This window comes from Notothenia rossii (genome assembly GCF_949606895.1).
Source record: "Notothenia rossii genome assembly, chromosome: 2".
NCBI classification, from domain to species: Eukaryota; Metazoa; Chordata; class Actinopteri; order Perciformes; family Nototheniidae; genus Notothenia; species Notothenia rossii.
In genome coordinates, this window is record NC_136904.1 from 49,350,729 (window position 1) to 49,364,515 (window position 13,787).

The following is a 13,787-nucleotide window of genomic DNA, read 5'->3' on the forward strand; positions in this document are numbered from 1 at the left end:
AAGGACTCTGAGAAGACGTGAGCTCCTGATCCCCTTTAATCTCCACTGACAGTCTCTTGTGAAGGCCTTATAACTGTATCACAATGGATATTACTGAGTTTGCATAGAACCAAACGTGTTCACGTGTGAATGTGAACATTAATAGAATATCACCTCCCATCTTCAGAGCAATCTGACTATTATAACATTAGCGTTAAGAAAGCTTAATTAAATATCTGCCACAACATAAGTAACTGGATCAAAGTAACAATACAGTCCGAGGCATCACATCATAATGTATCATATATTTCCTTATCTGAGTCAGCTGAGCCGTATCTGGCCGTGCAACACTTACAGTGTCACATACTGTATGCAGAAGTATTATTTTAAGCAACACATTACGAAACACTCGAGTCAAATGTAATTAAAGTCAGATCGTGTCTTAGACGGGGCATATCATAAACCTGTTAATGTACGCATTCAAACACTTTTTCTTGTACCAGCTGTATTCACCTTGCAGGTGCAGGTATGTGGCTTTTATCCTGGATAAAGTGTTTGAGTCATGGATGTTTAAAGTCTTCATATTTGTCTAATTATATAGTTGACTTTTCATTCAGGAAGTATGACGCGCTGCGCTGTCAGTACGCTTCTCCATGTTTGTGATTGGTTGAATGCTCCAAATACTACCCCTTTTATGTGAACGTGCACCTAACTAGATAGGACACGGCTGGCTTGAGCGATCCACTTGATAACCTGTGTCGTAGTGCCGTTTAGCGAGAGGGCGTATGTTTTGGATTAGGCCAACCGGCTAACTCAAACATATCCAGGTTAGGTTGAACCAGTTTCGTGGTATACCCACCAGGTCTTGTCCTGACTGAGCACAGGCACCTGTAGCCTTGGCTGCTGTGCTCTCAGTGTTTTGTCTCCCCGTTCCTGCCGATTGGCGTCAGCTGATAGAGGTGTTGGTTTTATCTTGTTATGCACAATGTTGATTCTTCTCTCAGAACTAGCTAAATATGGGTCTGGGGTAGAGATCTTCAGAATTGGTTTGGCATCTTTTGTGTCAATTCGTGGCACACAACATGTCTTGTGAATAAACCATCAGTTTGCCATCAAAGTTCCTGCTCTCCTCGTGTCTCTCTGAATCCTGTTTCCATTGCTTCAGAAGTTTCCATCGCATATGAAAGATTTGTACATGTTTGTAAATTATTTTGGTTTCAGTGTGTGTGTTTCACATGGGTGAACAGTATATTTATATGTTATGGAATGAAATACAATGTCAGATTAGGGGAAAGTTAGGGGAGTGCATGTTAATGTGTCTGGAGGTGGCGTGTTCCAAAGGTGTTTGGGTTTGTCTGCCGTGTGTGGGCTGCGTTCCATTTCAAATTGCCGCCTGTACAATGTATGCACCAGTCTGTGATATGCCGATGTGCAGGCCCGCCCCTCCATACACGCCGATCACACAGACTGCGTCTGCCTCTCGCCCTCATCTTGTGGAGGGAGCCTCATCTGATGCGCAAATGCGGCGCAATTGAGCGCGCCACAGTTTCTGCTGCGAGGCTCCACTAGCTGTAATCAGCTTGGTGTGTCCAGGGTTTACACACCACCCCCCCGTCGACGCTCGCGAGGGCCTCATCACATCACAGCCCTGCCGATGAGATATAATGTATAGGACCTTTTTCCTCATGGGTGTCATTCACAACAGACCAATCATGACAGTTTTAGAGAATGAGTTTGTATGGATACACTTAAAACATATATTTGTATTTGTCTTGGCTTCAGCTCACTGATAACATAAGAACACAAATAGGCACAACACTTACATAGATGTTTTTTTTATATGTATTTTATTACTCCAAAGTAGAAAAAAAAAAAGTCAGCCATATTTAACTGGAAAAGTTTTCCTTTGGCTACCAGGAATTGTTCCACTTTGCCCCATTGTAAAACAGAAACACAGCAAAAAGTATTACTTTTTTTCAATTGTTTGGAATATGTAGTTCTACAGTATGTTGACAATGCTATTTCAAATGAGAAGATACACTAAGTCACTCAAAAATATCATGATGAAAGTGCAGTATAATGTATATATTTATATATAACACGTACATCATATATAATACAAGGTACATTTTTTATTTCAAAGTCAATGTTTCATTTGACCAATTCTTTGAATTTGCCGTCTTATCAATGCCCAAACATACAGCACTAAACTTAGACAACTGCCTGCAAGACTGCACACAGAAATAATACTACTTACTACTACTAACTATACTTATAGTATAATTATTAAGAACAAATGTAACAAGTCAGTAATTACAAAAGAGATCAAATACCATCCAGCCTCACATATCAATCATTTAACCTTTAGTGATATTGATCAAGGATAAACTCTATTGTATATTTTATTTTAATTTCTATTTCAATGTAGGCTACTTCCCTGCTTATGTGTTACAATCAGACAGCGTTTCTAGGGCGCGATGTCTGAATGACGAAGGGCAGAGAACTTGGATGTCTTACTTTATGGCGCAAACGTCTGATAGAGCCATTGATGACATGGCTCCCCACCCCCATGTGATCAACTAAATTCAATTTACTGCTGAGGAACCCAAAATGTTTAAGTTAGTGATCTCAGGGTTGATGAAGTTGGTTGGTAAGACTACTTTGTGGCCCCTGTTCTGCCAGACCCATCAGCTACACTGAAGGAAACTTCAGATTAGATACATACCATCCAGAGCAAGACTGCCACTGCACCAACACCTCGGTATGGCCCTGAGTAAAGAAACACAGATTTTAGGTAAACTCCATTTTTTTCAAATGTCATACATGTAAATACAAAAAGTCCAGTGAAATCAAATGATAATTTGAAATAATAGTAGATACGATTAACTCAAACATATGAAGGACTGTAACATAGTCAATAGCATTTTCCCCATCAGTTTAATATTTTGGAATACTATTATTATTTTAAAAAATATTTTTACTGCCAAGAATAGGAATTCACCTACAAAGGATTACAAGAAAAAATGTAATATACAAATAAATGGCTGGACATGATGCATTAATGCGACATGAAGCATTACACAAGTACCTCAACCTTAAATTAATAATAAATTATTGTTACTGTAATTTCAATATTTACATTAGCAGTCATGCTTAAGACTGAAACACTCCTTTTAAACAAAGTATACGAAAATCCAATAAAATAAGACTTGGTTCCACGGAAACATTATTGTCATTGTTTATTTATTTTAAAATATTTTCTAAACAAAACTCCCTGATTCGTTCCCTCAGTAGTTTTTTGTAGGGGAAAGTGTCTGACCCTTGATGAATGGGACATTCTGCAAGGAATTAAAAGATGGTAATAAGTTGAAGTTCAGCAATAACCTCCTAAACATTGCCTAACATCACTTTGTGCTCAATTAAACTGTTCAAAATGGCACTGAGACTTTTGATACTGCAAAGTCTTAAACAAAACAAAAGGTGGTGTATTCTAATTGTACCGATGATTGTTTTCTTTCTCTTTAACTAATTCAATGTGCAAAATCAAACACAGTTTCAGTCTATGTAAATAAGATAATTACTAATTAACCCGCACATACCATTAATTGCCACTTTATTCCTCGTTGGTCTTCTTTCCTGTGAGGAAGACAATGAGGAGAGAGCAGGAGTCAGGCCGGAGGAGAGAGCAGGAGTCAGGCCGGAGGAGAGAGCAGGAGTCAGGCCGGAGGAGAGAGCAGGAGTCAGGCCGGAGGACAGAGCAGGAGTCAGGCCGGAGGAGAGAGCAGGAGTCAGGCCGGAGGAGAGAGCAGGAGTCAGCCCGGAGGAGAGAGCAGGAGTCAGGCCGGAGGAGAGAGCAGGAGTCAGCCCGGAGGAGAGAGCAGGAGTCAGGCCGGAGGACACAGGAGTGAGGAAGAGAGTGAACTCAGTGTCATTCTCGGTGGTAAGAGGTACAGACAAGTCTGATCCTGGGCCTGCGGCCATTTCTGCCTGTGTGGTTGAAGGGCCCTCAGGTTCAACTGCCAAAGTCACTATTGAGAAGAAAAAAAAGTAGACGCATGGTGAATAAATGACCAAGTATAATCCGCCATATACATTTATAATCTGAGTAATTACAGCTAAAAATAAAACAGCGGAACATCAGTGATTATGTGTTACAATGGCGTTTGTTAGCAACCAGGAAATGAAACCAGTAAGGACAAACAGATGAGAATGCTGCGTGGGGTCTGGGTGCCGTGTTGGCGGGACGTTGGGGGGCTTGCTGCTCCGCCCTTTGAGGCTCGAGGAGCAGACATTGTGAGCTGGATTACTGGTGTTGTTTCCTGGTTGCTTCGTGGGGTCTGCGAGACAGCGAGGAACTCAGCCTGAGCGCACACACACACACACACACTCACAGCCAGGCTGTGAGTGTGAGCGCGTTTGTGCGTGAGGAGATCCACGGAGCCTCGGCTGAGAAAAGATAAGGCTGAGTGAGTGTGTGTGTGTGAGCCGGTATGTCACTATGCCCGTTACGTCACTATACTCAGGAAGAAAAAAATTGAAAAAGAGCAGCATAGACAGGTATTTTCTGTGTTAGAGTTTTACTCGCTACAGGGTGTACTTTGAGGGTTTGTGACTCTGCAGACCGTTTACATGCAGGAAAAGCTTCATAACACACAAGGGGACGGGTAATAATCAGAAAAGCATGACATGGGCCCTTTAACTGACAAAACAAGACATAACGACATATTTTTACTACTTGGTAAACAGTGATTCACATTTTTTTACATTTAAAACCAGATAACTGAGCAACTAATTTACAAAAAATGTTAACAGATAAATTGCTGAAATATAGCATGCAGATTTGTATACTTTACCATTAATAAGGCTTTCGTAAATCCTCTTTATGGTAACAAGTGCATTGTTACCATCTTCTGTCTCGATTTGCCATGGACAGATGCAATCGGCCGCAAAACCATTTGTGCCTCTCTTGGCAAGAAGGAGGATGGGACGCCGATCTAACATTTTCCATTTGTGGAGCTGGAACACAATGGACACAAAAAAACAAGAAATATTATGTACACAACAGCTCTAAACATTTTCACACACCTAAAGCCATTATAACTCCATTTATTTTGCATAAGTGAAAAATGCACTGATGTGATACGTGTGCACATTGAGGAAGGCACCCCACAATTAACCAGGTGTGATTTTAGACCCCTTTTAGGGGAGCCCCTAAAAAAGAACTGTAAAAAAAAAAAGAAGTTTATCGAGCTCGGGTTCACTTTGAGGTTTTTTTTACATGGGCATAGTTATTTTTATATGGGTTAGGGATGCCAGCGATTATTCTATTTTTCGAATATTCGTTACAGTCTCCATAATCAACATTTATTTTTAAAATTCGATTTTATTTATATATATTTTTATTATTATTTATGTTTTTCTTTTTTTTCCTGGCTTAGTTTCAATTCGGCGGCGAATAATCGATTAATATTCGCCAGGGCTGTCCGATTTTGATCATGGTCAGTTTCTGGCATCCCTAATAGAGAACCGCAGTGACGCGTCGTAAAACCCGGAAGTAAGTTAGCATTTTTAGCACTTCCGGTTCCTTCCTCAAAAAGCAATGCATTTTTTCCATAGGGTTTTGGAAAATAGCTCGAAATAAGGTCTGTGGTTGACACAAATTTAAGAGGTAATTGACGTTTTGTTCTACGACATTAAATACATCAGCAGTGACCCCACTGGGGATTTTTGAAGAGTTTATGTGTCTGAAAAACGATGGTTGTTACCGAATGGCTGAATAGGACTACAGAAATTGTCGAGGCCGTTGTACGTCATTACGCCGAACACGTAAACACTCCCGCTAAGTTTGTTTTCCCCTGTGTTCTGCTTAAAAGCAAGTACCTGCCTATCTTTAGTATCTGTATATCTATATCTGACCATTAGAATCTGTATTTTTGAAATTGTCGTTTTTAACACCGTAGTTTTACAAATTATAGAATAATTAATTACCAGTGTTTTCCAATTTTACTCGGCAGTTCGTTTCGTTGGCTAACGTTAGCTAAAGCTAGCGCTACTACTGTAGTTAGCTACGCAATGGTTTGTTGCTTTGCTCCGGGTTGCAGCCACAGGTCTTCGCATGGAACGTGCTCGTTCTATCGTTTCCCGGCCAATGTTTTCCAAAGGAGAGTCTGGATTCGTGCCATGAGGTAAGCTGACGTTACATTTTTGTCCATGTCACGGTGAAATGTAAATAATGGGTAGTGACTGTATCGCCGTTATAGAGATGGCGCTGCTGAAAAGACCGCAACACAAGTAAAGATAATGAATACATCCTATTAAAACCTGTGTGGCTTATATGATAAGTCTTATTAGTACAAGCAGCATAACTTTTCACCATGTAACTAAAGATTGTAGTCAGGGAAATCAGTTTGACATATTGAACTAATAACAAATCACCTCTGGCTGGCAGAGAACTCTCTGCTCCATAGCTTCTCTTGGACGTAAAATCACATGTACATTTTACATTTATATTCAATTTAATATTCCATCCCTCACATACTTTTGTATATATAATAAATTATATTTTGTTTTTCTTGTTATGCTGCTGCAACACAAACATTTCCCAAATTGGGATCAATACAGTAATATCTTATCTTAATTAATTAAGAAATATAACTATTATAATTAGTGTAGCAGCTGACACCTTTTTTCAATATGGATTAATCTACCATTTATTTCTTTAGTTCAATTTTCATCTATAAAAATGTCAAAATAGTGAAAATGTTCACGAGACTTATCAAAGTGCAAGGTTATATCTTTAGATGTTTTGTTTTAGCCTATGTACTGTATGTCTTAATGCTCTTACAGTATATGTGACGGTGTGACTTCCATGAAACTATATTTTATATCTTCCCAACAGACGAGCTGACAGAAAACCTAACACTCTAACAACCACAACATTGCAAAGGCGAGTAAATGTAAATTAAAAACAATTCACAATTGTATTATTTCTTCTTCTTTCTTGCAGTGAGGTGAAGCTGACCTTGCACTTGGTGCCAGTAAGGATGTTCCTCACGCAGGCTGAATGTTTCTCCTTCCTTACTGACAAAGAAGCCCTTGATTTGCAATGCTTCACTAATTGTCATTTCCCTTGCTCCGTAGGGACACTTTACCTCCAGCACAGCGGAAGACCCTACCAGACCATCTGGAGATGCCCCCAACATTCCTGATTGGGAGAGCCACAAATCTGACTCATGGACCTGCATCTGAGTTGCAGTGGTGAATGCCCTGACGCCCTCACATTCATTCATAGTCCCCCACTGTACAGACAAAACACCATCAAGGGCCTGTTGTTGCCTTAGCACCCTGGCAATAAAGGAAGCAGTCACACGCTTTGACCTCAGGACAGCTCCAAAGTTGCTGGCAGTCAACCTTCCTTTCCTGAACAAATGCCAGTTTGGGTTGGTTCGCTGACCAGTGGTAGCCACCTGAATTGCCCTCTGTTGCTCTTCAGACAATGCCATGCTTGCCACAATTGCCTCAGGTCCCTGATGCCCAACAGATTTGATAATTTCAGGAACAGTAAGTGTTTCCAAGCTGCAGTGTTCCTCTTCTGGCTCGGGGGAGAGAAGCCAAGAAATTCCTGAGAACCTGCCCCCGAGTCTGTCCCTCAGCCAGTCACGATCTTCGGAGGTAGGCTCTCTTGTCAGCGGGTTAAATTAGTTATTGGTTTCAACAGTCACATTAAAAAATTTACTAAATCAGCTTACTATCACCTAAAGAACATATCTAGGATTAAAAGACTGATGTCACAGCAGGATTTGGAAAAACGTGTCCATGCTTTTATCTTCAGTAGACTGGACTACTGCAATGGTGTCTTCACAGGTCTCACTAAAAAATCTATTAGAAAGCTGCAGCTGATTCAGAACACCGCTGCTCGAGTCCTCACTAACACTAAGAAAGTGGATCACATCGCTCCAATTCTGAAGTCTTTACACTGGCTTCCTGTGTGTCAAAGAATAGATTTCAAAATACTGCCGCTGTTTATAAAGCACTGAATGGTTTAGGACCAAAATGCATTTCTGACCTCCTGCTAAATGATGAACCATCCAGATCTCTCAGGTCTTCAGGGACTGGTCAGCTTTCTGTCCCCAGAGTCAGAACTAAACATGGTAAAGCAGCGTACAGTTATTATGCTCCAAATATCTGGAACAAACTCCCAGAAACCTGCAGGTCCGCTGCAACTTACTACTTTTAAATCCAGGCTGAAGACTTTTCTTTTTGTCGCTGCTCTTAATTGAACTATTAATATCTTAGACTGCACTGTAACTTTTATCCATGTATTTTTTCTTTTAATGTTTATTTGATTAGCTTTTCTTTTTAATGACTGATTTTAAATGCCATTTTCTTAATGTCTTTCATTTTTTGTAAAGCACTTTGAATTGCCTTGTGTTGAAAAGTGCTATATAAATAAAATTGCCTTGCCTAATAAAGATTTCATGTGACACATAAAATTGATTTGTTGATGGGAATTAATGTGAATAAATTAACTCGGTCTTAAAAGGTTAACGGTACTCTTGCTATCACTACTCACCGACACTATAAACCTTGTCCCTCATGCTAGCCCTGACAACACCGGTAAGCACACCTTCATCTAGGCTGCACTGTTACGTGTCCTGACTTGTAGTGGTTCTCTCCTCTATCTACACTCTTCTTGTCATCTTTGTAAAACGATATCAGACTGGTAATTGACACAGCCATGACTTCTAGTTAAATTCAGTGTGGCTAAAATGAAAAGCTTTGTTAAAATATGCAAGCACGCGAAAGTCAAATTCAGCTTTATTGTCAAAAATTCTACATGTGTTATACATCCAGAAATATCAAAATATCGTTTCCCACAGTGTGACATGTATACATAAAACAAAAAGGGCCTAGATAAACGTGGTATACATTAAACAAAACGGGCCTAGATAACCGGGGTATACAGTTTAAAATGTTAATATATTTAAAGTTTTCAAAGTGCAGTTTCAGTGCAAGTCAGTTGAAACGATTTTAAGTTGGCATGACGTTGAAGTCGTGCGACCCTGCTGCTGTACTGGCTTGTAGTTCGTTTATAGCATAACGTTAGCATTTTGCTTCTGCCGACTAGATTTATTATTCAAAAATTATAAAAGTAGGGTTGACATGTGGATATTATCTGGCTGAACAAAACGTGATCCATCTCTTAAATATGTGTCAACCACAGACCTTATTTCGAGCTATTTTCCAAAATCCTATGGAGAAATTGCATTGCGTTTTAGACGAAGGAACCGGAAGAAGTTTACTTCCGGGTTTAAGGACGCGTCACTGCGGCTCTCTATATGGGTCCATTTAACTCTCACATTCAGATATCTGAATAAGCTACATTTAGCTTTGAAACATGTCAGCAAGCTATAACCTATATCATTTCAGGTTCAAAGTTCTGCATTAACAGCACTTCAGATGTAAAGCTGGTGTTACAGGGGAATTTTGAAATGACTGTTCGAACACGGCTCAAAGTCAGAGACTCTGGTAAGCTTAATGAAAGTGCTTTTAAGGGCCTCTTTATTAATACTAACTCTTTCCAGGTCTGGATTGTCTTTCAAGCACTATATTAATATGGGCTGGTTTTGATTCTGTGACATTCTTGGTTTTACCATTTATTCAAAAATGTATATGATATTTCATTTATTTTACTTTTGGAAACCATAGTCACATAATTATGTGTTTTCCATACCATGAAGTTCCAAAATAAAATATAAAACACCAAAATGCAGGTTTTTTTGTAAGATATATTTAGAAAAACATGTACATTGAAGCTCTGATTCTAGGAATTACCACTGGCCTGAACTATGTTACTTCTGGTAAAGAAATAATGTTTTACTAAAACTGGGTGCTTGCAAGTACAAACACTATCTAACATCAGTTCGAAAAAATGTGTTATGCCTTTACAGATTTAAATACAACGGTGACAACAATTTTGCTTAACACATTACATGAAGTGCAGTAATCGTGCACTAGTCTGTACTTCTCACATAAACTTAATTAAGAAATTAGGATTATTTTTAAAAAGTAAATGAGGGCGACTGTTGGAAAGTATAAATCAATTAAGTAATTTAACAATTTGTATAAAAAGATTAAGATCAGGGATTATCTACACACTTTTTTATGATAACTGACATCTGCAAGAGAAAAAAGCTTACCAGTAAATGTGTCGAGTCATACACTTTGTTGACACTGTGGTTTTTCTTTTGCGTGGCCTTCCACTCCTGTGCAACCTTTTCTTTTTGCTTGGAGAGTTTCTCTTTGTAGGGTTGGATGGCACCACATTGATTGCATTTTTTACTTGCTACTCCTATGCTTTGCCTGCATGTCTGGCACACTTTTTGATTTGGCATCTGTAACAGAAACACAGATAATGTCAGGGAATACCAAAAATAAGAATACTATACTACAAATGTTTACAGGATTCATGTATTTTATTATATCGTGAAAAATCTTGTTAAAACAATGAACTCATGTTTTTTTATCTTTTAGATAGGATGAACAAAAATCAAAAGAGTAAGGAAAACAATGTTATACAGAGTCAGTCACATGTTTAAAGTGACTGTTAAGGACAACCCTAATCTGTCAATATCTGGTTGATCCAAAAGTTGATGCTCCATCATCACAGAAAATAATACTAAAATCATCATTACCAGGGGTGTATTGCTAATTCTATAAGTTCTGCATGTGTGCACGCGCAGTTGTGGCTCATTTTGAAGCTTATGTAACTACTGTCAATTAAAACTCCAGCCAGAATCAACAAAGAATGGTCATTTATTAAGTCTGCATTATTGAATAAATTTGTGATTCTTACAGTAAATGCTGCACACAGCTGCGTGATAGTTAAGTGATCAGTGAAGGACCTTTATAAACTAACTCCCTCCTGCTGAAGTACAAAGGTTACTATATAAAAAGTGTGCACATTTATTTAGTATCCTATCCATGTGAATATGTTTTAAGTGGGGGTGGACCTCATGTCCTCTAGGGGGGTCCGGAGGCCCCCGGGAAGTTAAATGCATCAATCTTGTGCACTTTGAGGGCAAAAGTAACTAAATCTATGGATACATCTGTCAACACCCATATGAAACTTAACTGTATACATTTCAATAATAAAAAAAAATGATAAGAATAATACTTTTTTTAAATGTATCTTTGTGCATATTTAACTATTTACTGTTTTTTTTTTTTATGCATTTGTTGTATGTCCAATAGTATGAATTGTAATGATTTCATCGATGTTTTAGATTCATTCGATTTTTTTTTAGGGCGCTGTGTGACGTTGAACCTGCGACCTGCAACCTATGAACCTGTATTTGTATACTACCAAAGGAGCTATTGAACCTAAGAACTTGAATTTCCGACTCCTATTGTGGAACATTAGAATAATATAAAAGTGTGCCTTGGAAATATGTATTTCCATATATGGTGACCAAACTGTTTCAGACCCACTGAGATAACTTAGATTAAAGTTAACTGTGTAAACATTACATTAGGTACATTAGCCTCTTAGCCTATCCGTTATCATAGCTAGCTATCACCAGATGCTAACAACCATCCCCGTTTTAGGTGCCGGAGCGGTGTTCCGGCAGTATTACACCCCTAGTCACTCTTCACTTAATAGATAAATAGTATTTAATATAGTTATAAAGAATGTGACGTGTGATAACATTTGGATCAACCGCATGAATCGATGGATCACGTTAACGTTAGCTGATTCTACTTTTGGCTAATTTAGCTTTGCTATCATTATTCCTAGGTAAACATAGTAATCTTAGTCACTGTACTAGACGACAAAATAAAACAACATAATACATATCCCAAAATGAATATACTTTTGATATCTGACTACTCACGTTTATTAGCTTGTCTGGGAAATAAATGGATGTTGTCAGTGATGCAGTGACGAGTCCAAAACCCCGGTGAGTTAGCATTTTACCACTTCCGGTTCCCTCGCCTCAGAACCAATGAGATTTCTCCATAGGATTTGGGAAAATAGCTCGAAATAAGGTCTGTGGTCGACACAAATTTAAGAGACGGATCACGTTTTGTTCTACGACAGACAGCCGTGATTTTTGAAGAGTGTACGTGTCTGAAAAACGATGGTTGTTAACAGAAGTTGTCGAGGACGTTGTACGTCATTACGCCGCCTCCCGTTGATTTAAAACGCGCCCGTGGGTCGTAAAGGTATACAGGCTGACGCACCCGTTGATTGAAAACGCTGCTCTGGGTCGTATTAATGGGTCGGAAAACAAGGAAAACAATCGACCTATTTGGTCGTATTAGTTGGAGGACTTGTTGGTTTTCCTTCTCTCCCCCTCTGGTTGTCAAGCCACGACCCCCTCACGTTCTGCCGGACCATGCCAACTCCTCCGTCCTTTCCTCTCCTCCGTCCACCTTCTCCTCAGTCCATCCGCTCTTGGATCCTTCCGCTGTAACTCTTTTCAGTGTCCCATCTGCTTTGCATTTCATCTCCTCCTTTACAGTCTCTACTGGTCTCATGGAGGGCGTATTCCGCTCTCATGTCCCATACTCTGCTCTTGTGCCTAAATCTTGTGGCTCAGCTTGGAACTTCATGTCCTGTGGGGGACCGATGAGAGTGTGCCTTTTTATGTCACGTGTAGTTCTGGATTCCTCAGGTGGAGATGGTTCTGGATAAAGTCTTGTCATTGTTGGTTCAGCTCTGCTTCTCTGTCTGTTCGATGGAGGAGGAGGAGTCTTCCGTGGTGAGGTCTTTTGTCTGCTTGGAGGTTGGGGTCGTAGCGTTCTGACAGGCGGAGAGAGAGAGAGAGATCTCGGGACGCATTATCTATAGTTAATTCTAATACACTCAGGTAAAATAAATCCAACCTTTTCCACTCTATTTTCCTAATCTTACTATCCATCTTAGTTGTTAAATGTCATCTAAACACAATTCATGTCTACTAATAATTTTACCATTGCACTGTAACATGTTTACTCCAATTAACTCTTTCAGGAAACCATTTTCTTCTATACCTTTAAATACCTACATGTTTCAAACACCACATATTTCACACACTATAAAAGAACGTCTCCATATTTTCTCCATCACTTTAATCCCACTGTTATTTAGAACCTTAGTAACTTTTGTGACTGGACATATCTGCAATGTCGCCACAATCTGCTGGGGAATCTTGTTCATAGAGTTTGTACGTACAAAGCTGTACTTGTGGGTTAGTAGCCTGTGTCTAACAATCATTTTCAATAATTGTGCTCAGATAGGTCACCGGTCAGTTGTTCATAGCTTAACAGGGGGTGTTTCTGGTACAGACTAAAACATGGATCCAGTGTATTTAGAGATTCCCCTAATCTGTAAATCCCCATCACTTACATATCCCGATCACTTAAACCCATCTCATCATTTGATACAAGAACTGCATATAGGGGGGGTGAATCATCTTGATTATAACCGCCTCTTGTTTGGGACCGAGTATTTCTAACTCCTCCTCTTGTTGCTCAGCTGATCTTTTGGCTCTGGGGATAAGTGAAAGTCTCTGAAACACAGCTGGAGTCTTGTTAGCGATGTGGGCATTCTTTATGAGTGAATTAATGGTTCCATGTTTTACTTGATATTGTACTCCCCTTCCAACCAGAAACGTACCAAGTGTAATGAGCACAATCAACAATGCTATTTTGCCTCTTATCCCTAGGGGACCCCACAATTGGTTTGGCTTTGTTCTCGTCTCATTGGACTTTTTTTCAGATGTAAAAAAAAAAAAAGGTTTTCACTTAAATGTACAATCTATAAA

The 13,787-nt window shown here is 39.3% G+C and overlaps 1 protein-coding gene across 1 annotated transcript; it reads right to left on the bottom strand.

The window, feature by feature from the left end:
- Window positions 1–1,599: 1,599 nt before the first annotated feature.
- LOC307028905 (uncharacterized protein) lies at window positions 1,600–12,320 on the bottom strand. Its single transcript, XM_079664312.1, has 5 exons — window positions 11,874–12,320; window positions 10,179–10,373; window positions 4,833–4,995; window positions 3,579–4,007; window positions 1,600–2,748 (listed from the first exon to the last, which is right to left on the bottom strand). The coding sequence occupies exons 1-5, from the start codon at window positions 11,949–11,951 to the stop codon at window positions 2,693–2,695; spliced, it is 921 nt and encodes a 306-aa protein (XP_079520438.1). The 5' UTR covers window positions 11,952–12,320; the 3' UTR covers window positions 1,600–2,692.
- Window positions 12,321–13,787: the final 1,467 nt, after the last annotated feature.

Bases quoted from the DNA above. Each gene is read 5' to 3' on its own strand.
- LOC307028905 (XM_079664312.1), bottom strand. From the start codon at position 11,951: ATGCTAACTCACCGGGGTTTTGGACTCGTCACTGCATCACTGACAACA. The intron at 4,008-4,832 runs GTAAAGTATACA...TCTTCTCAATAG, and splicing joins TTACGAAAGCCTTATTAATG to TGACTTTGGCAGTTGAACCT. The intron at 2,749-3,578 runs GTATGTGCGGGT...TTCTTTACTCAG, and splicing joins GAATAAAGTGGCAATTAATG to GGCCATACCGAGGTGTTGGT.